The 23,062-nt window shown below is 31.5% G+C and overlaps 3 protein-coding genes across 7 annotated transcripts; all 3 read right to left on the bottom strand.

The window, feature by feature from the left end:
• Nucleotides 1-1,582: 1,582 nt before the first annotated feature.
• LOC108457087 (RNA-binding protein Y14-like) lies at nucleotides 1,583-5,513 on the bottom strand. The gene is made up of 4 exons (XM_017755920.2): nucleotides 4,675-5,513; nucleotides 3,098-3,234; nucleotides 2,534-2,685; nucleotides 1,583-2,025 (listed from the first exon to the last, which is right to left on the bottom strand). The coding sequence occupies exons 1-4, from the start codon at nucleotides 4,937-4,939 to the stop codon at nucleotides 1,980-1,982; spliced, it is 600 nt and encodes a 199-aa protein (XP_017611409.1). The 5' UTR covers nucleotides 4,940-5,513; the 3' UTR covers nucleotides 1,583-1,979.
• Nucleotides 5,514-5,579: 66 nt separating this feature from the next.
• Nucleotides 5,580-9,090, bottom strand: LOC108457086 (F-box protein At2g26850-like). 2 transcript variants are annotated; one of them, XM_017755918.2, is made up of 5 exons: nucleotides 7,568-9,090; nucleotides 7,401-7,480; nucleotides 7,099-7,277; nucleotides 6,796-6,870; nucleotides 5,580-6,046 (listed from the first exon to the last, which is right to left on the bottom strand). In XM_017755918.2, exons 1-5 carry the CDS (start codon nucleotides 8,237-8,239, stop codon nucleotides 5,859-5,861), a joined length of 1,194 nt encoding a protein of 397 aa, XP_017611407.1. In that variant the 5' UTR covers nucleotides 8,240-9,090; the 3' UTR covers nucleotides 5,580-5,858. The 2 variants fall into 2 exon arrangements, with proteins under 2 accessions (XP_017611407.1, XP_052874872.1); XM_053018912.1 differs by lacking the exon at nucleotides 5,580-6,046 and adding an exon at nucleotides 6,215-6,476.
• Nucleotides 9,091-20,151: 11,061 nt separating this feature from the next.
• LOC108456049 (heat stress transcription factor B-4d-like) lies at nucleotides 20,152-22,638 on the bottom strand. Of its 4 annotated transcripts, none has more exons than XM_053019273.1 (5): nucleotides 22,170-22,638; nucleotides 21,525-22,042; nucleotides 20,955-21,057; nucleotides 20,784-20,874; nucleotides 20,152-20,581 (listed from the first exon to the last, which is right to left on the bottom strand). In XM_053019273.1, the coding sequence occupies exons 1-3, from the start codon at nucleotides 22,404-22,406 to the stop codon at nucleotides 21,015-21,017; spliced, it is 798 nt and encodes a 265-aa protein (XP_052875233.1). In that variant the 5' UTR covers nucleotides 22,407-22,638; the 3' UTR covers nucleotides 20,152-20,581; nucleotides 20,784-20,874; nucleotides 20,955-21,014. The 4 variants fall into 4 exon arrangements, with proteins under 4 accessions (XP_052875233.1, XP_052875234.1, XP_052875235.1 ...); XM_053019274.1 differs by having other exon boundaries at nucleotides 20,784-20,871; XM_053019275.1 differs by having other exon boundaries at nucleotides 20,955-22,042; nucleotides 22,170-22,637.
• Nucleotides 22,639-23,062: the final 424 nt, after the last annotated feature.

Genomic DNA, 23,062 nt, shown 5'->3' with positions numbered 1-23,062 from the left:
ACTCCAACTGAAGGGGGAATTGGTGGATTATTAGGAATCTGAAAGAACCACTTGGAAAAGCCCATGGACTAAAGGATGATGGGCCTGATGTTGGGCCAAACACAACTATTCAAAATGGGCTAGAATGTCAGGATAAGTAGGCAAGTGGACTTGTGAAGTACAAGGCCCGGAAAACCCAAACACCAAACTTAACGTTAGCACAGAATCAACTGAATCAAGCAGCAACAGCTAGATAAATAATAGTACGGTTGTTATAACAGAATGGCCTGTATGGGGTCTGTAACAACTAATTTGCTCATGAATGAATTACACAATTATTTCCTTCTTAAATCCCTCTCGTCTATTCTCAATCCCTAAATTCTCTTAAATTTCAATTACAAATTGGTATTAGAACTTCCAAAGATCCACTAATTCGAGATGGGAAAACACAATAAAACCACTGTCAAGGTTGGGTTTAATGGTGCCAGGATGCAACTTGATATCCTACAAGATGATAACAAAATTCCAAAATTGTGGGAGAAACAAAGAGAAAGTATTGATGCAAAATTTGAAGAATAGCAAAAAAGTACTGAAACTAAGTTCACAGAAACCCAAGGATACATTACTAGAATCCTGGATATGCTATCCCAGAAGGGAGAAAGGCCACGACCTCCTAATACTGCAACTACACCCAGATACCTCAAATGACCCTATCAAAAGCTGATGGGAAAAAGCCCATGCACATAATGGTCATTGATATTCATGAAAAATTCACCTACCAGCTTGGAGAACCTAGGGTCCTATCATCACATCCCATTCAAAAGAACACCTTTCTCCTAACCATCACCTACCCAAAATGGGAATACATATAGTTGGGTCCAGCAGTAAGGAGATGCTAGAAGAATCACCAGTAGTGGACAGGGACAGTCATACAATGACACAATGGAATTTGGGTTTGTTTAACCCCAAGCAAAAGTAGAACTTCAGAACTTTGATGGCCAAAATCCAAGAGGATGGGTGCAGAAGTGTCGGAAGTACTTTTTCATTATTCCATGTAGGAGAAATCATAAGGTGGAAATAGCTTCTAGGTATTTAGTGGGTAAAGCAGAAACTTGGTACAGTGGGTACATCATGCAGAAAGAAAGAATCACGTGGGAAGAATTTACTAATGATCTCTGTTTGAGATTTTGTGATAGAACCTGTCTAGATGTGGTGGAAGAATTCAATAAAGAAGCACAGAAGGGAACAATTGAGGACTACCAAGAAAGGTTTGAAGAACTTCAAGCCTTCATGCTGCAATACAACTTCCAGTTTCTTAAGTGGGCCGAAGGATGAGATCAAGACAAGACTAGGGTTAATGGTCTGATTGATTGTATGGGACAACTTGATCTTTTAAGCAGAAGGAATAAGGGGATCAATATTTTACAAAGCATTGTCAAAGGGCACCCAAGTTTCATTCACATCCCCTTCATCCCTACAACAACCAAGCACCTTTCTTCTTCCCCTACAGCTGACGATCAATGATAATCCACCTCCTCTCCCACCCCAACACTATCATTGCGGAAAATAAGCTGGTTAATGAACTTCCCCTATCTTAATCATATTTAAATACATTTATATCTAACTTTTATACCTCCATAATTCATGCTTTACAAATTTTTCTTGCTCTGTCACACTGTTGTCATATTTTAATTTTTTCCCCCCATAAGTTGCCATGTCTAAAAACCAATCAGCACAACCTTGATACGAGAAAGCTTACTAAGGAAAAAAAAATGTCATCACTAATATCTTAAAAATTAAAAAAAAAAATAGATGAACACCAAATAGCAAGTTGCAATACCCCCCAAGTTGTTAAATATAAAGCCGAAAAGCAGCATTTGGAAACAAAGCACAATCACCACTCCACTTGAGTCGCCATAAACGAAACAGGATGATTTCAGTAAATTTTCAAGCACCAAATCTCGAAATATCTTGTTCTAACCCTCAAAATAGGGAACAAGTTAGTATCTTCTCCTAGGACTCCTGGAGCGATGTGTCCGTCCAGATCTGCAAAATTTAGAAAGGGTATTGTTAGATTCAAATGTTGCACTTATTTTTAAACTCATGGAGAGAAGATACAGCTTAAAGTTCCATCTTATGGCTAGAGTTGGGTAACTTTGTGTAATACAAATTAAAGTGGAATTTGAACATGGAAAAGAAGAACATTAAACATAATTTTGTCATAAAGTTGATATCTGTGTTTGTTTTCTTTCTAATCAAGTTAGTTTTTAAAGGAAAAGGTAAAACGCTTAGTTTTTAAAGGAAAAGGTAAAACGCTTAAGGCTCACTTTAGAGATTTGGGCAGAATGTTGGCATCAGGCAACCAGGTTTATTTAAAAGCTGGGTTGTGCTCAGCTCGTTGCCATACAATTTTGGATTGCTTCAGTTCAAGTAATAAAGGGCTGTAAATTTAAGTCCAGTCTAGTTGAACGAATACATCATTCTTTCACCACTTAGAATTGATATAATTAACAGACCTCAATGAAAATCCAAGAGCATATAAATAGAGACAAACCTCATATTTTTTCGTTTGAAGGCTCCAACACTAGGTCCATTGCTAAAGGCCCAATCAACATTGATGGTTTGTGTAAGAAGTTCTGCTCCATCCATTGTTGATATGGCATTCTTTGCTTCTTCAAACTTTTCGTATTCAATCAGTGCATATCCCTAAGAGGAAAAACTCTCATTACTTTTAATTGAACAAAAATATTCAATCCTAGAAAATACTGTAGAAAAAGGTAAAAACTCGTCAAAGATTTGTCCTTTGTTATCTCATCTTCAATCAATGCTGTTAAATAAAGATATTGCAATGTGTCAAACTAGCATTTAGTAACAACATGGATGGTTAGAAACAGTAAACTGATTGATATCTTAAAATAAAACTGAATCCACATTCTCTAATACATACAGAAAACACACGGAGATAAAAATGTTAAACAAGCAGACATAGATAACCAAAACATTTCCTATGCACATAAAAGAATGCAATGTGAAGAGCTCCACAACCAAAAAGAGAACATAATACTACACTTGTGCAATGGTCATAAAGTGAGATGCAACAATTTACTAAGTTGCCTACCTTGACAAATCCAGTGCGGCGATCAAGATTTAAATGCAAATTCTTGATCTCACCAAATTCACCAAATGCATTGTGCAAATCATCCTCTTGGGCTTCCTCATGTACACCGCTGACCAAAATAATCCATCCTTCAATAGCTGCATATTTATTAATGAGACATAAAAGAAAATATTATTATTGAGAAAAGAGTTCATAAACGTAGAGGAAAATCTTAATTCATTCTTGTACACAATTGCTTTTAGAGACCTTACTCTACAAGTTGAGTTATATTGACTGTGTACGAAAACAAGGGGTGGTCACACGGAGGTCATAAACCTTTAAATAGCTGGATAGATTGAAGGTTAGGTTCAGTAGAGTATAATACGTTTAATGAACTCAATTGGGTGGTTGAAGCATGGCAAAACAGGTAATAGCAGTCCTTGAAGAAGAGCATACAGATTTAAACCTGATCAACAATGAAACAAGAATTTTTTTCCTTTTCTTTTGTTGGACATATTGTCCTAAATGGCAGGGAATTTCAAATATCCTCCACATGATGTCCCAACAAAATTCTGAAGACAGGAAAAAACAGGATAAATTGCCATCCCGTTATTTTGATAATGGAATAAAGTGAACCACAAGAATCAGCCAAGGATGTATATACACATAGTATCAACAAAGTTTCCTCAGAAATCAAGAAAAGATTTCTATAAAATGTAATATATTTTTTATTGAATTTTGGGTCATGTTCATCACACAGGTTTAAAAAACTAGTATCTATAATAGCAGAAAAAGGAAACTACTTTCAGGAATTCCCTCTAATTCCTAATACAATTTCCACTTTTAGAAATATTAACCACCACCACCTAACAGGCGAGTGCAGAAAGAAACAGATCTAAAGCCTAAATGACAAGTACTTCTTACAGTTTGTGCGATGCATACACAACACAGACCACGAAATTCATGAAGCCTCTGCCATTAAATTTGTTCTAGTCTCACAAATGACTTGAATATATTATACCTCTAAACTTACAATCTCTAATGAAAAGGGTAATAAAGCAGTTATTGTTAATGAAGGGTTCCTACAAGGTATAATATAATTAGAAAATATTCACAATGACGAAACTAATAACATTGCTTCTAGGAAACGAACTATCAAAAGGTTAAGTTCTAAAGACCCACAAAACAACTCATTTTGATATATAATCCTCAAAAAGCCCATTATAGCATGAACCAATGATTAAGATATCTTCTCAAGGAAATTTATTCACTACAATTAGTCTTTTGAACTACTTACTTATGAATAAGCTTTACTCGCAATTTTTAGCAAATGCCAACTGAGCCTTAGCATTGCATAAAAAGAATATAAGCAAATTTACACTATGTTCTGAATATTTTCAATATTAGCCTATTCAAACTACCAAACCTCCCAGTTTATTTCAACCAAACTGATTCTAAAATCATTGAGAAATTTTAAAGCCGTAATTATCTTGTATTCCCGACCACACATAAATAAAACCCTAGATAAAACAAATAGGAAACAACTTAATAAACGAGGAGAGGAAAAAGGAAAAATAGGGTTTATTGGAGGGACTAACATCTCTGGGGACCGGGGCCACCATCAGTGCCAAGGGACTCGAAGTCGCGAGAGGCGAGACGGGAGTGGCGGTCAGCATCTTCCTCGCGGAAGCCACGGCCCTTGGTTTTCTTAGGGGCAGAAAGAGAGGCGGAAGCACCGCCAGTGATGGCGGACTTGAGCTTAGGCATGGGAGCTTGAGGGGAGGCGTCGCCGGCGGCGTCCTCGTCCATGAGGTCATCTTCCTCCGGCTCGAAATCCACCGCTTCCACGTCAGCATTGGCCATCACTGCGATCTGAACGTGCCTTACTTTTCGAAAGTGTTCAACAAAATCTATTTGTTACTGGATTCAAAATTCGGGAGTGTGCTGTGGAACTGAGGAAAAAAAGAAAGTATGATTAATTAAGCTTAGCTGGTTGGGGTTCTGAAACTGAATTTGGATGGGCCTGCTCTTCCATATTTTGCACACGGGAAGTTTTGGGCCCAAATTTGGACTTCATTCGTAACCCAGTTCAACCAGGCCGTAGAGAAGATTTCTGCCTTATTGCCAAAATTTAATTAATCCTAATTTTCTATTCTAAATTTTTATTATTCCGTCAACTTTACGTAGGTATGGTGACATTCACTTTTTATAAAGATTATAATTTTTTTTAATGCGTAACAATCTAAATATTCAAGTTCGCCTTCTACTATATATGTATGATGTATGGGGTTTTAATTTTAATTTTATCATGTGTAAATTTTTTTAATTTATTCTAATTTAAGTCTGAATATATTGATTTTATAATGTTAATCATGATGTAACTGTTTGAATTTATTTTTATATTTAAGTTAATTTTAATATATAATTAATCATGTGTTACTTGTAATAAAACATATATTATTAAATTGGTTATTTTTGTTAAAAGGATTAGAATAAAAGAAGATTTACTTCTCATTGTCAAATGCAATATCAACTAATAATCATAGAAGAAGAAGGGTTGAAACAAAATTTGGAGGGTGGAAAAGGAAGGATAACCTACATCGTCTGAGGTCTACAGCATATAAATATTCCATGTTTCACAAAGTGGTTCTTTTCTACCCCCGTCAATAAATCAACACAAGCTCTACATGATCGTGGGATATGCCAAGACGGATTTTAGAACAATGCTCCACTCCACTTTCAGTACCACCATTTTTATAAACATGCATGAGGAGGGAAATGGCTATTCCAGGATTTCAGCTGGCCACAGCCGCTTCCATGTCGATATCTCCTCGTCGCTGCCAAGTTTTCGGATTCCACCATAAAATCCATCTCCCTCGTTTCCCTCCTCCCGATGTTCTTTCCGGTCGATCGTCGTGTGTCGCCACCTTGAGCCCAGGGCATACTGGTTGAACTCTAGCACAACCGTATCTGTCACATGTGCAACTCTGTTTTCTCAAGTTGCAAATAATTACCCAAAGAGACCCTTTCGTTTATTTTGATGTAACATGGACTAGTGGGGGAGGGGGGCATTTTGAGCTTTGTTGTCAATAAATGAAATTATGGAAACGTAAAACAATCATTGCAGCCCCACACAAGTTAAAAAGATTGTAGATAAGTAAGCAAATAGAGTCCATGGGGGGACATTGGGTTCTTTTATTGTGGTTGGCCATAACTGTTCTGCTGAGACACAAATTATCACAATGTTGGTTGAAATTACGACATAACGACAACAATTTGTGTTTGGGGACCAACCCAACACCACAACCTGGGCCCCATGTATCCAAATATGAAAACAACCTACCCCAAAATGGAAGTCCTCCATTAAACTTCAACTTTTTCAACTGCTATATCTTCATCTCTACTCAAACATAGGTAATAGGGTAATGAGGATAATGATTGAGCGTATTCACATTAGACACGTACCCGTATCCGATAGTTAAGTAGCAAAATTTGAAACAAAGTACCCTTGGCCTCTCTCTCTCTCTCTCTCTCACACACACACGCACAGTGTTAATTTCTTCAAGACAAAGAGTAGATATTTCCATTTTGTGTTTGATCTTATATGCAGGAGATATGCCCCTTGGAATAGCTTAAAAGTCGGATAACGTGTGATGCTTGCAATAATACCAAAGTAATATTTTCAGATTCCCATTTGAGAAAAGATGAAATCAACTTACCACTATTATGACAACGGCAGTAATTTTCGTTCCCATCACATGATGCCAAGTGACCAACTACACCATACCACCAACCTGCAATATATATATGGCAGTTTTATCAGCAATATAATCATTATAATATGATTAATTGGGTTATTTGAAAAGATATTTGTTGGCATACCAATTTCCTCAACTCATCAAAGAAATTAAGATCATATTTGCAATATGGAAATAAACAAAACAAGCCTCAAACAGGATAACATTTCAAGTAACTTCAAAGAAGAAACAAAACATACAAGTTATGAGATACAAAAAACTAACCATAAGGGAATTCTTTGTTTCTTCTCCATTGAATCTCAATGTGATCACCTGGGCGTAGCTCATTCAGACAATCAGAAATATGAAGATCATGTGGTGAAGTGTCAACGAGCGGTGCTCTTAGCCGTTCCCACGGCACGTTATTCTCTATGGCTACTGCCCTCCTTCCATGAGGAGAGTACCTGAAATCATCAAACCAAATCTAATATGAATCCACCAAATTAATTTTCAAAGCATTAGGCCTGTTTTGATCCCTTTGATATGGAACCTGATTCCAGCAAAAGCATGTTCATATCCCAAATTACCTTGCTTGGAATGTGTCAGTACGTTGATCATAACACAGCTCTGCATCATAGCATGACAGCATAAACCCAACATGGCCATTCTGCCAAGGAATTTATAATCAAAAACCGAATCATAGAAAAAGAAATGGGAAGAAGGCATAAATTGCAATGCTGATTTTAATGAATACCTCGCGGTTATAGACCTGAGCAGGGAAGCAGAATCTACCAGTTTCCAGAGCAAGAAACCAAGACATGATTGACTCACGTGGCAAAGAACTCTGCTTACTACAATCATCAACCTTTGGTTTAATCCACCAAGATGGCCTAACAATGGAGAAAATCCTCATCAAACCTTTTGACCTCCCTTGTTTCAAATGACTTGAATCCTTTCTTAAAGCAATACGCCATTGCCACTCTCTATAAGCAACAGGACCAATAATTCTACCCCACTTGTTTTTCATATGTTTTTCCCAGAAATGATCAGTGATACACCTACTTCTTAAAGAGCTGCAAACACCAGCCATGCTACAAAGACTAGCAGGTGGTAGTCTTTCGAGAATGCTTTCCAGGACCAATTCTGGTAAGTCCAAAATTGACATGGCAGCTCCTTCTTCAACAACTTCCTCCTCAAAGTTGTCAACTTTTGAAGTGAGAGACATCTTTTTGAGAGACATTTTGGAGGTGAAATAACTAAGACTAGAACTAGTTTTGATCAACTTGGTAACGGAAGAAAAGGAAACGTCTTTCCCAAACCAGAGAGACAATAATTTCACCTCAGTAGCCCATGGTGGAAGTGATTTCTTTAACTTAAAAAGGAAGATGATGGGAAAACAAGTAAGGAAGAAGTAAAGTAGTAGCATTCCAAGAAAAATACAAAATGGAAAAAAGAAAAGAAAGAAAGGTGAACGAGTGAAGTAAATTTTTTTTTTCTATGGGTCCAAATTCAATGATATAAGGCAAAAGAAATCAATGGTAGAACCTAATTGTCTGTCCTCTCCTATCGTCTTCCTTCCATTCATAAACAAAGTCAGAGATCATGCAAAAAAAAATCACAAAAAGAAAGGGTTTTTATTGGTTAATATCTGAGCCCACCAAACCCCAAAAGTGGGCCACCCTTTGTTAATGACTAATCAGAATAAAAATTAGCAGTAAATTAGGAGAAGAAAAGAATTTTCTTTTGTTCCAAACAACCCCTAAAGAGAAAAAGGAAAACTTATTCCTTTCTTTTTATTAAGAAAAACAACTCAGCCGTACAGACAACTAAACAACTGTCGTGTAATGAGAAAGAGATTTAGTGGATGAAAACCCAGAAACAGATGAAATGAAATAATGGTCTGATATGGAGGTATTTCTGACACCTGGGAAATTTTATCCACCAAAACGAATCTTTTCATTTAGATAAATAAAAGTCTAGATGCAACCACCCATATCCATTCAATTTTCTTAAAAACACCTTTTTTAATTTTAGGAACAAAACCACAACATTAAAAAAATCTTGCCTTTTTTCCTGTTTGAAGACAAAACAAAACAGACAACAAATCTGGGTTAGATTGGGATTGAAACAAACATAAGGAATGAGATTCAGAAATTTGATGAAGAAGATCTTATTTTGATCTTCTTCATCAAATTCTTTCCTTCTTTTTCTTTTTTTATTTCTGGGCAGATGAAAAATGATGAATGGGCGGTTTTGGTTAAAATGGGAAATATATTTATACATTTTTGTGTGGATATTAAAAGCAAAATTTTATGAAATTTATTTTTGTCATTGCTTTTAACAAGTGGGAGGAAAATCCGTCCCGCCAGAAAAACCAATCCCTTTTAGTTTTACGATAATTTTAATTAAAAATATTTCAAATATTCAACTTAATCATAGACAAAGATTCTCTATCTCCTCATTTAAATCAAACTGTTAATCAACTAACAGCTCCAACACACATCTCAGCTCAAACCTAAAATTGGATTTTTACTTGTTTAACAAAATTAATATTGTTTAACCTAAAATTTCACAAGTAAAGTTATAATTTTTTCATGTGTCCTATTTTCTTTTTCTTTTTCTTTTTTTTTTACTATATTCTATATACATTTATTATCAACCTAATTCTACTTGAGAATTTTTAATTTCACCAATTACTGTATCAAATATTTTCTCACAACTTAAAACCTTAAATATAACTCTCAAATTTTTAACAAATTTTAATATAAATATAAATATAAATTCAAATTTTTATTTATATTTTATTACTTTTAAAATTAAATAAAAAGTATTTGGTAAGCAAAATTTTAGTGAACTAATATCCATAATATATAACGTACTTGACTGAGATATTATCACAAACTAACTTAATATCAAATTGATTGTAAAATGATTAAAACTTCGTTCTTTTACAATGAATAAATATTTTGAGAGTAATTTTGTATTTTAAATTTTATATATTGTTCTTTCATCTAAGTTGATTTATAATTTATAAAATTTTAAATCAATAATGTTAAAATTACACTTTGCCCCAAAAAATGATAAAAATCTAAATTAATCCTTTAAAATTATAAAGATGTGAAATTGTATTTTTACTATCATGAAAATATATAATTTAATTTTGACACTCTAAAATATTTTTTTTGCTTCGGCCCTGTTGTTGATACAAAGTACAATAAGTGAGGAGATCAATGTGGTGTAATGAAGGCCAATTCACCTATAGAGGCTAAAAGCCAAAACTAAGACCAAAGACAAGTGTTCAGAGTAAATCTAAAGTGCTAAAAGCTCGATCTCTTATTCATAGTTTTTCAAAGTATTTATAAGAAAGGTTCATTTGTCCACTAGCATGATACGGTTAGATTAGCATCCAACTCGCTAAATGCATAATAGATAATCATAGACACATATTATGGGTTTCTATCCATAAGAGGTAGTCAAGCCTAAATAGATTTCTTATTGTCTTAGAAGTGTGTTCAAATTAGGATAACATTCACCTTTAAACTTTTAGACTTACCACGTGTCTCCTTAACAAAGAGATATAACATATATAATATCATAAATCAATTTAAATCAATACATAATGAACACAAATCATCATAGCTTCTAAAACTTTAGCTTTACCAATTCAACTAACTTCTCATTTATTTTTAAGGTTATTATTATATACATTGCCAGTGAAAAAGATAATTCCACAAGTAAACTTAAGATGATTATATGTGTCTATTTATTTATTAATTCTTTTTAAATATAATTTAATGTACACATGTCATCATTTAATTCTTGCTTGTGAAACTTTTTCTTTCCATTAATAATGCACCAACAAATAATCATTATTTTAGATAAATTAGTCTCACAAGTCAACTAGACATCAATTCATTTGGAAAAATTTTAAAACTTTTTTCTTTTTAAAAAATAGTAAATATTGTTACATTGCATATAAAAATAAATTAAAATTTATATGGTGAGATTTGAACTTAAGCATTATAGTATCTAAAACATTAATTTTATCAATTCTACCAAAACATCATTTATTTTAACATAATGTTTTTGTAAATTTATTTATTATACCATTTTTTTTCCATTTGATTGTATATGTGCCATAATTTATTATTTATCTATACTTATGATAAAGTCTCCGATTGAGTTAAGTGTCACGGGTTAATTGGATGCTAGCTTAGTTAGAAAAACGAAAATACCCTCAATTTACAAAGTCGTGTTGTTTGATAAACTGAAAAATAAGTGTTGAAAAATTAAGTATTGAAAACTAAAGTACTGAATTTAAATTATAAATTTTTGATATATTACTTAAAATTAATTATGGAATATAATTAGATTGTTTGATAAATATGGATTTTAATTTATAAAAAATAAATATCTACATTTCACCTTATTCTAAACAAAAATCAAATTTTAAACGTAAAGTTTTTATAGGATAATATAATATTAAAATAAATAAAATAAATATAATTAATTGAAAATATTTTCATTAAGTGATAAGTAGTTGTTATTTACTTATTCTTTTTATATCTTTTTATAAAAAAATCTATCATATTATTTTTATTTTGGATTACTAAATCTATATATAAAAATAAATTATTTAAAATATTAATTTTAATTAATTTAATTTTTTTACTATCAAACAAGACCTAAAAGGTATTATTTTAAGAATTTTTATCATTTTATTTTTATATAAAAATAGAGAAATAAATATACATTTAAATTCAAGTCTCTTAAATTTTTCATATTTATATTTTACCATTTAATTAAAATTTAATTAATGAATAATTTATAAATATATTTGTTATATAATTTTATTTTTTAGCTGCGTCTATTTTATGAAGAAAAAAGAGTATCTAAAATAATTCAAAGCCTTGGTATCGGTGACGCTGCGAAATTTATAGTTAAAGGTGGGCGGTTGAAAGCGCGGACCAATCATCGTAAAGGTTAAGGAGCAGTGGGAACTGGGAAAATGACACTTGATTCCACCAATAACGCTGATTTTTGGATCACTAAAGCAAGTGGGCTTGCACGTGCATGCTTCTTATCTTCTCCCTTCCCCCATCTCACTCCTACTTGCAAGGGAGTTCCAATTTCCAAGGTTGTATTATTCTTTCATGGTTAAACTTTGTTATTTCTCCCTTTACTTTATAGAAGTGATGAATTAAGTTCTTGTACTTGAATTTTGTCATTTTTAGCCCTAATATTTTTTTAATTTTAAAATTTCAGTTCTTTTCAAATGATAATTGTTAAATTCATTCATTTAAGTTGCATTATTTCTATAATCTGATAGGACAAATATATTATCATACATATTATATCATATCAACTTGTTATTTTCATGTATTACTTACTAAAAATCTAGTCAATAGATTAACGATTATCACTTATATCAATACTGAAATTTCTAAATTTGAAAAGTGTAAGGACTTAGAATGATCCAGTTAGAATATATAGACTAAATCTACAACTTTAGGTATAATACAAGACAATGACTAGTAATTGAATTTAGCTAAACAGATTTAATATCTATTGTTTAAGTAAAATTAAAAAAGTATAAGGATTAAAATTGACCAATTCGAAAAATTCAAGAACTAAATTGATCAAATTGAAGTGGAGGGGCTAGATCCATAACTTTTATGAAGTAGGACTAATAGCATAATTTAACCTTCATTTATTAAAAACAAAAACAAATCTTGCCTAAGTAGATCTTCACGTAAATGGGATGCGATTATTCGGGTCAAATTTAAATATGGTAGTGATGGTTTTTATAATAAATTAATTTTTTATTTTATAAATTGCGATTTTATATATTTATTTTTTAATTTAGTAAATGATTTATATTTATTTAGTTAATGTTAAATAATATTAATTATTTAAATTATTAAACATTGTTGAGTGTTTTTTCGATGTTTCTCATGGGACAATTGAATATTTATATATATAGTTACTGTTCATGGAACTAATATTTTTAGTAGACTCTATGCATTTCGGGCATGTATATTGTTCTAGTCTGTCTGCTAGACTTCATGGCCCCCACATGCAAACTTCTTAGGTACATACAAATTGGAACCGCAAACTCCCATTGAGAACCCTCTTTAGCATATGTGAACTGGGACTGCGAGCTCCTTATGCGAGCACTCCTCGGCATATGCGAAGTAGGACCATGAACTCCCTTTGCTTAGCCCCCACTATAAGGCCTACACACATCCATCTGGTAGGGCCCAGTGAGGTCGCAAGTAGACGACCCGAACTTTAGATGAGTTTCAGGTTAGTGATCACAAATACATAACAAACATAATTGAAATATATTAACTACTTTGATAATTTTTTTATAAATAGTAAATAAAGCAAAAAAAAAACTCAAAATCCACCATCTCAAAATGAGAAATATAAGTTCCTAAAACACTTTTTAATAATTTAAAATTTTTAATAACTTTACGTTCTTTAAAAATTTACAATTTTCTATTTTTACAAATTTTAATGTTTTAAACAATTTATAATATTTACAATATTTTAATAATTTTAACAATTTTATCTAATCAATGCAGTGAATCTATCACTTCAACGATCAACATGCCATATCATTAAATAATGTGTCATGTCATCAATAATAAGATATGTTCTCATCGTTTAGCTTATTTAAGTGTAGTTAATTTTAGATATTAAAATGGGTAATAAAATAAATTTTGTGTACTAAAATGAAAAAAATAATTAAAATGAGAAAAGGGTTGAAATTCAATTGAGAAATGAATAAATCCAAACCATATATCACTTTTTTTTCTAATAAAGAAAACATTAGAAAAGTATTCTAGAATTGTCATACTTTTTAAATAAGAAAGTAGAAAGTGCAACAATTTGTTTTATAAGTATTTGGGGTTTTGACCTAACAAATCCTTATGTTGCTGCCCAATATTAAATCAACCAAATCTTTTGTTTGTATTTTTTCCCCTCACCATTCATCTAATTTTATATAATTTGATCACTGTTTTTCAACTCAATATTAAAAGAGTTGACTCCACCAATAAGAGATGAAGAAAAAAGAAAAAACTCAAAACTAAGAAATAAGGAAACTTGACAATTTTTATTTATTTTAAAAAAAAAATCAAATTCATTTTGGTTTGATTCTCAAAGCTCTTTTTAAGTTTTCAAGAGGGAAAAAAAAAAAACAAAGACAAAATGGAAATATCCAATCTTTTGAAAGGAATAATTTGATTATGGATATTGTTTTTAATTAAGTTGGGTTGAATGGTTTTATTGAGATTTAATTTTTTTTATTTAAGTTAGGCTTTAATTTTGATAATTGTTTATATATTAGGGTTTGTGTCGAGCTTCAACATAATTTTAGACTCGTTTTCTACATTTAGGTCCTATAACATTCCGAAATAGGGCCTAAACGGAACAGTGGTTGCGAAACCACAAATTCGGGGTAGAAAAATTTATTCTATTATTATTATGAGGTTCATGGTATGATTACATGATTGTACGAAAATTTCGTGATAAAATTCTATGCATAAAGTGCTTAAGTTGAGGTTAGGGACTAAATCAAATAATTTGCAAAACTTGCATTCTAGAAGTTTTTAGTATGAAATTGTTTTGGAATATTAATTAGGAGATCTTAAATGGTAATTTGACCAATTTTAAGTTCATGGACAAAATTAGGACATGGAAGGAATTTTTGAAAGTTTAGTAAGGAGGGGCATTTTGGTCATTTGGTTATTAACATTAATAAAAAGGTAAAAAGATGACAAAATTGTATCATCTTCTTCAAGTTACCAGCGGAACCTTACCTCTCTTACTATGGGGTTTCTTCAACTTTCAAGCTTCATAGTAAGTGATTCCAAGCCCCGTTTTTAATGATCTTTACGTTTTTGAAGTCCCTGTAGCTCGATAAAGCTTATGCTAGCAATAATTTAAGTTAGGAATCAAATTTGAAAAAATACCCATAGGTGAAATTTATGTATTTTGATGTTTTATGATGGAATATGAGGTTTTAAATTATGTTAGACAACTTGTGCTACTTGGTTTTAAGTGAAAACGAGTAAAAAGGCATAATCGGTAAAAATACCTAATAGTCATAAGTACATGTTAGTGTGTGAATTTGATGTTGTCATAGAAGGGAAAAATGATCAGCATGTCATAAAATATAAGAAAATAGGATGAAGTTTAATTTATGAGCCTTGGGGCAAAAGTGCAAATATGTGAAAGTTTAGGGGCAAAAATGTAATTTTTCCAAAGTTTGAGTAAAGAGCTGTTTTGATAAATGTTGATATTAAATAAGCTAAATTTTCTATTATAGATCAAGAAGAGCGAAATTCGGGAGTAGATCGGGGAAAAGAAAAAGTAAAGGACTAAATTGTAAAGTTTAGTCACATTTTGTATCGAGGTAAGTTTACAGTAAATAAATGCAATATTATTTTATTTTACATTATTATTGTCAATTTTCAGCATTTATATATTTATGTTATGAAAATATTTAAAGTCGAATTTAAGGTGAAGTGACAGAGGAAAAGTGTTAGAAAGCCCTGTTGAACCCTAGGAATGTTAGGATATTAGGGTTGACAGATGTAATGAAATGAGCCATGTAAGTCCATATTAGAAATATGGCTTTGGAGACAGGATTGAGCCATGTAAGTCCATATTATATATGGCATTGGAGACAGAATAATTCATGTAAGTCCATGTCAAAGACATGGCATTGGCGTGCTATTGATGACGTGAACGACCCTAGTATCTTTAGTATTCCGAGTGGTTCAACGGGTCAGGATACGAGTTAAATTACAGTGAATTAATAGCAAAGGAAAAGTAGATTATATTTATGAAAAAGGAAAGGTCGTAAGAAAGAAAGTAAGGGAATAAAGAAGAAGATAGAAATTGAGAAGTAAAGAAATTTATGATGTTAGATGATATTATGCATAATTATCCATTATGTTGAATGTTGTGATTTATTTGCTTGTAAGCTTACTAAGCCTAGTGCTTAATCTCTTTATTTTCTTCTTCTTATAGTACTTATCTAGCCACTCGGGATCGAAGGAAACGCGGAGGCCGATAACACTATCAAAGAAATAACTCGGTATAATTAGACGTTTTGTTTTGTGTATGGCATGTATAGAAACTTAGCTACTTTTGGTATAATATGAACAATGAATGATGTGTAAATACTTGCTAGTGATTAGCTAATAAAATGGCCGATGATATGCATGTTTATTAATATGTATGATTGAATGGTGATTATCACATGAAAATTATGAAAATGTGAAAGTAACCTAAAAACAGATTCAAGTAACAGAAATGATGTAACTTTGAAAAATCACTAAAAATTGTAGAAACATAGTTTGAAGATGAATAATATATGAAATTAAATCTTATTATGTCTATTTTCTTATGGAATAAGCAAAATAGGTAAAGCTATTATATTTTATGAGATATCTGAGTTTTAGTAAAACAGGGTCAGAGCGATTTCTGGATCCCCTATTTCAACTTTGCAAATTCACCATAAATTGTAAAAAACTAATTAGAAGGTGTACTTTATATGGTTATAATCCTTGTTGAGTCTAGTTTTAAAAGAAACAAACATCTTAGTGATATGAATTTTGTACAGGAATAAACATGGTTCGTAGTAAGAAGAGGTTAGTGCAGTCGAGTTTTGAAATAGGGAAAACTTTAACTAATAAACTGTACTAATTGGCCAAGTCAAAAATCTATGAAAAAAATTAATAGATAGATATTTGAGTCTAGTTTTAGGAAAAATTTACTGATCTTAATTTCGAGTTTCGAAACTCAATATATGAATTTTTAGGCGACTACGACGCAGAATGGCAGCACATTCCGAAAAGCTTAAATAAACAATTTAAAACTATTTAAGTGATAGATTAAGTTTAGTAATGCCTCGTGCTCGATTCTGGCAACAGTCTCGGGTAAGGAGTGTTACAGGTCCAGCTTGAAAAATGGTTTAAATTTTTGCCCAAGCCCGGCCTGAATAAAAATATTAAAACCTGAGTTTATCAGGCCTGCTTGTATTAAAATTTTTATATGATTATTTTATATACAAATATGTAAAAACTAGAATACATCAAATACACTAAAACATTAAAATAAAAATTTTAAACAAATTGAAAGTAAATTAAAAATATTTAATATTTATGCTTAAATAACACTAAGATAGGTATAACTTAGCAAGCAAATACCTCTTAAATAGTAACAAAATTAACAATAAAATAAAAGTTATACAATATCTAGAAAATAACAACAAAATAGTAGCAATATAATAACGAGATGACAACAAATAGTGGCAAAACAACACTAAAACAATGGAAACAACAATAGTTTTTCTTTTTCAAATTTGGGTCGGGGCCAAGTTGGGTCTGGGTAAAAAAAGCTTACTAAGGCTCAACTTATTTAGAAAATGAGCCTCGTGTTTTGTTTAAACCCTCTTACTTTTTAGGCTGGTTAGGTGGTCCGGCCCATCATTAGGTCTAGTTTGAACAAAATAATTATTCCAAAATTGAGGTTTAAATTTTCTTTGTTTTGTTTAAGATAACCGAACTTAACAATTGATCTCATAGTATGACTTGAACTTGACAAATATTTTCATTTTGGGCTTAAAATTTAAGATTTTCAAAAATTAATTTAAATAAAAAATTATAAATCTTAATACGAGAAAAATTATTAAATTTGACTCATTAAATAAAATGTTGTGTTTCCTCTTCCCCAAATGATTAAAAAAGGAAGAGCATTTGAATGGGGTGATTAATGGGGGGTTGGACTTGATGGGGCGGCCGAGGGTATAGTGTATATGGAAGTCTACTAGTTCAAGGGAGAGGTCATAAATGGTGACCCTTCTAAAAAAATTAAAAAACAAAACATTTTTTATTGTTTAGTGTAGCGACGGCATCATGTTTTTAAATCATAAAAGAAGAAGAAGAAAACTACCAATAATTGATTACAAAATTAATAGAATTTTATTCAATCCATATTATTATTATTATTATTGCAACATTTTAAGAATACGAGTCGAATTTGTTTAAATATATAATATTTTCTGCTTTAAATATTGAAGAGTTATGAATAATTTAAGATATATTTATATATTTAAAGTTAATAAAATGAGACTTCTTAAAATTATTAGTTTTTTTCTTATTGGTGAGTGTTGAATAAGTATAACAAGAACGAATTAAAATATATATTTAATTTAATGGTATAATATTTTCTAAAATATTATTTTAAATTACTCATAAATTTTTAAACTTCGATTAATTAAATTAAAAATAATAATGCGTTTAATTAGCATGTTTGAATGCACAACCTTCAAATTACCGTAACCTTAACGACACCGATTAAATTAATATTATGATATTGTTTGATAAATTGAAAAATTAAGTACTAAATTTTTAATACCGAATTTTATAAGTGTTCGATTTACATTATAAAATTGTTTATTATGTTAATAAAAAATTAAATACCAAATATAATTATGTTGTTTGATAATACTAAATTTTAATTTTTAAAATACTTATTTCATAATTTTTTCAACATTAAGTGATAAGTAGTAACTATTTAAGTACAATCAGTTTATTCTAAGTACTTTTTTGTTGAAAATTTTGAATTAAGTGAAAATTTATTATGATTATCAAACACAATGTTTAGAACTACTTATAGTCCATAAATAAGAGGATAATGTACTTACGTGCATTCAACCTGACGTCTTCTTACATTCACAACAATGTCCATACCAATTAAATAAAGACTGAATCAACTTTTTAAGTGTTAGAGTTGTGTGACCCAAATTTTAAGAGATTACTTGCAAGTCAAGTTAAACAAAAATATATTTTCTTTTTAGAAGATTTAGTATTTATTAGTATAATATCTTTAGCATTTATTAGCATAGTTTATTTGACTTGCTAATTTAGCCTCTAAATAGGTTCTTTTACAACCTTAGAAAATACACTCATTAGATATTAGAACTCATAACACATTTAGAGAATTTTGTGTTTACGTTTTGAGGGTTCTTTGTTTTCGAGGTTTAGTTTTTATCTCTATCTTTTATACTCGTCGTTCTTTTGCCATTATAGTAAAATTATCTTTGCCCGTGGTTTTTTATCCTCTTTGGAGAAGTTTTTCCACGTTAAATTTGTGTGTTCAATTTCTCAATTTATTATGTTATTTTTACTTGTTCGTTGCTTAAATCAGGTCGATCCTAACATTAAGAATAAATTATTTTAAATTTTTTTTGAGCATATTTGAATCCACTTATATGATATCATCACTAATGGTTGAGTTAGGTTTGAAAATCTCCTTGGCATTTATTTATTTCTATCATAAAGCAAAACATTTTTGAACCAAAAAAAGAGAAGTGTTGTTTAATGTATGATAGTGTGTGTAATTATAGGGAATTTGTTTCTTAAGAAGTTATATTATTAATTTCTTGTTAGCTTAGGGTTTTCATAAGATTCATCGTCTCATAAAGGTTAAGCCTTCCATGCATCATCCTCCATTAAAACTTTTCTTTATTCCTCCAAACAAACCTAATCCAAGCAAATGGATTGGGGTTTAGTGGATTTGCCTAACCCAATTTCTACCTCACTTATATCAGCTTCTTTTTATTTTATTTCATCAACATTTATTTATTCCATTCATTATTACTGTAATCCAAAGTAAATCTAATAAAACAACACTTTTTTTCTTATTTTGAAGTTTAAACTCCTCAAATTTATTAATTAATTTTTGTTTAAAGGTTGATGATAGTGGCTTCCTCGTCTTTAGGCGTTCTTAATTGAATAGCAATTGAGATATCTTATTTTATTTGGTATTTTTTATTATTATGAATAGTTTTATATGTAAATGTCACGCGGTATTAGGTGATTTTTTAGATTTAAATTTGCCTAAGTTAATTTTACTCTCGAAAAATGAGAATTCTCATAAATTAATTAGAATATTGGTGGTAGAAAGAAAGAAGAATGAAAGAAAAAATAATTTTTCTTATTGTTTCTTGGTGTTGAGATGCAATTAAGAACCATGACTGACATTAAAATTTCAATACAATGAGCCAACCAAATATTGCAATTGCAGCATAATAGAACTCAAGGATTTCATAGGATTATTGCAAACTAGATTTTAACATCATCTGTTCATGCATTATGTAATTAGTTCAAGCAAATGGAGGCATGAAATGCAAAGCAAAAGACAATTATTCGAGTGTTAGGCGATTGGGCTAAATCATACAATAATCTACCTATATATGACTGGCTGCAATGTAACATTTCAATCCTACTACAATTGCAGAACTGCAAATTAACAAGATAGTTATAGACTGGTAGAAGATAAACATACATTCCATACACATATTTAGAGATTAAAGTCATGCATTTATGGGGTTTGTTTATTATGACATTTTATGATGACTAAATGACCATCTAGCTGTAGGGAATTTCTTGAGATGTGATCAAGCAGGTTAGCACGTTTTAATTTCTTGTGTAAGAAGGGCTACATTCACACCATTATCTACTTCTAACATCTTCAAATCACGACATCGGACAAACAAAGGCTTACGTTCATCCATAAACCATCTCATGTATCACCAAGAATCCATTCTTTATGCCTAGTAGGCCAAACTTCATCATGGTGCCCGCCCATATCAATCTTGTGAAGCTTATCAAGGTTGATTGCCATTTGGGAATTGATTGTTGCATCCCAAATTGTTACATTACTCCATCAGTTTGGTGCCACTCCACAACTGCAAAGCATATCAATGTTGTATTTGCATTCCATAAGTGACAATGGTCATAAGCGTCTATAGATAGACATATTACAATTTCATTTGAAGAATATGGCATCCAAATAAATTGCAAATGATTTATTAAAAAAATTTAAAGTAATAGAAGAGTGCATATGCATCAAATGCATGAATACTTGAATCAAATTATAAAATCATTTACCTTATCATTTTCTAATCGATCTAGTTGTAGTCTAATGCTTGCAAGGTCGACAGATGGAATACCAGTATGATCCTTACGGTTGTTCCATCTGCTAAAGTCATATAAAATACAAATAATTATATGAACAAATATAATCTGGTCCAATATGAATTAATTAGCCAACGTTATTACCAGCTAGCAAGAGGGTATAGCCTTTCGTGGTGAAAGAAATGGCAACCGATTGGAGTAACACTAAACATCAGGGCTCTTTGGAAATGTAGCACGACAGAGTTCTCTATACACGCAGAACCCCAACTATAAGTTCCAGCCAACTCAAAATCTCTAAGTAATGGAAGATACATTAAATGTTCCAGACTTCCAGATCAATCGGGCATTAGCATTCCTTTAATCAGACATAGAATACAAATGTTGAGGAAAAAAATCCATAATTTATTTTATTTCTGAGGTTTCTATTATTGAAAAATGTTTTTTTTTATTAATTTTTAAAAAAATAGAAAATGAAACTGTTTTTCGAAAATATCAGTGAGAAAGTATGGAAAGTGAATTAACTTGGGTGAAGTTCACCATTTCTTTCAAGCCTAGTACTGCAAATTAGATCAACCATCAAATTCTAGGTAAGCTAAGCTAAGGAAGATTAATGATGATTATCAAATATGTCTAAATCAACTAAAAAAGCTAATCAGTGGAGGCACAGCCAGCATTTCAATTCTCGCCGAATATTAATGTTTTAAGGGCGCAAACCGTTCGTTGTCAATGAGAGGGACTCCGAAAAGCTGCACATTACTGTTATTTGGCACAGTCAGTGATGATGAGTTGCCCAAAACGCTGGTTTCAGCAGTTTCAGTGCCAGAAACATGGCTTGAAGGACCCAATTGTATGATGTTGGATCCTACTGTATTGGCCTTTTGTTGATAAGGCACTGGTTTCACATGATTTTGGATGAAATAAATAATGTCATTGTAAAGGGTCTTCATGTGAGTGAGTTCAGATACTAGCATGTAGTTCTTTCTTCGTAGTCTCTGATTATCTTGGGTAAGTGCTGTTAGAATGTCGGTACTGCTGCCTCTCGGAGATGGCGATGGAGACTCCATCCAACCATAGCTGTCTTCTGGTTTCAGAAACAACTGTTGAGGTTGTTGTTGGTCGTGGTGGTTTCGATGGGTTTTTCTTCTATGGATCTCTGACAGCAAGTGCTTTGCTCCTTTCCTGAAATTCTCATTTGCAAACTCCCATCTGTCTGCCACTACTTTCTTAAATCCCTGTAAACATATGTTTAAAGATGTTGAGAAAAGATGGATGAGCACTGAAAACACCAGATTATTTAAGCAATCAAAGCTTGAAAAACCATTTCAAAGCAAGTGGAGAGAGAGAGAGAGAGAGAGAGACATAGGTATTAAGCTGCCTGACAAAGCTGGAGAAATTGTTGTGCTTGAAATAGTTAGGGAGAAGATTCTTGGCGAACTCAGTGATTCTCCACACCACGAAGGAGGTTTCATTTTCACCCCAAGACACAATGTGGTCAGTGAGAGGGTCATCAACAAGCTGGTATGTCTTTGTTAGAAATGGTGCCGGAACTGGGTTTTGGGGTTCCACACTCAACACCAACTCTTCACTCCTTTCCATTAGTTCACACTCACACCTAATGGCAGTAAATGATGAGCAAGTTTTAGTTAATTTCTAACCAAGGGGGGGGGGGGGGGTTTAAAGCAGTTTCCCCCACTGCTTCTCTCTCTCATTATCACTCTCTAACTTTATGAAACAGAAACATATGACTTTGTCAATAAAATACAATAACCTTGCTATCCTTTTTGCCTCTCACTGCTATATTACCATTTTAAATTTATTATACATCATCATCTTAGTATTCAAATTCCTGAAATTTATAACTTTAAGGAGCATATGACAATGCCAGCCAAATTTTTTGAGAATTTCAAGATTTACTATAATATGATCCATTAAGACCATTGATCATCCAAATTGTGGTGGTGAATGGAGTGATGCTTCTGGAACATTTTCTTTGATTAGGCCACTCCCAATTTCTTATTTTAGTATTCACTCACCATTTTTTATTTTTCAAAATAATTAATTTTTTTAGCTCTTAAAGGTACTTTGTTTGACAAACTTACTTCTGATTTTGTTGGAAACTAAAACTGATTATATATATTGGTGAGAGGAATTCCATTTTTTTATAGAAGTTTTCAAAGAGATGATAATTTTTCAATAGATAATTTTTTTTTAAGAGTCTAAGGCGGTGAGTTTGACAGAACGAAAGCACTTCA

This window comes from Gossypium arboreum, chromosome 9 (assembly GCF_025698485.1).
Source record: "Gossypium arboreum isolate Shixiya-1 chromosome 9, ASM2569848v2, whole genome shotgun sequence".
In the NCBI taxonomy this organism is placed as follows: Eukaryota; Viridiplantae; Streptophyta; class Magnoliopsida; order Malvales; family Malvaceae; genus Gossypium; species Gossypium arboreum.
This window is presented reverse-complemented; position numbering and strand designations above follow the sequence as displayed.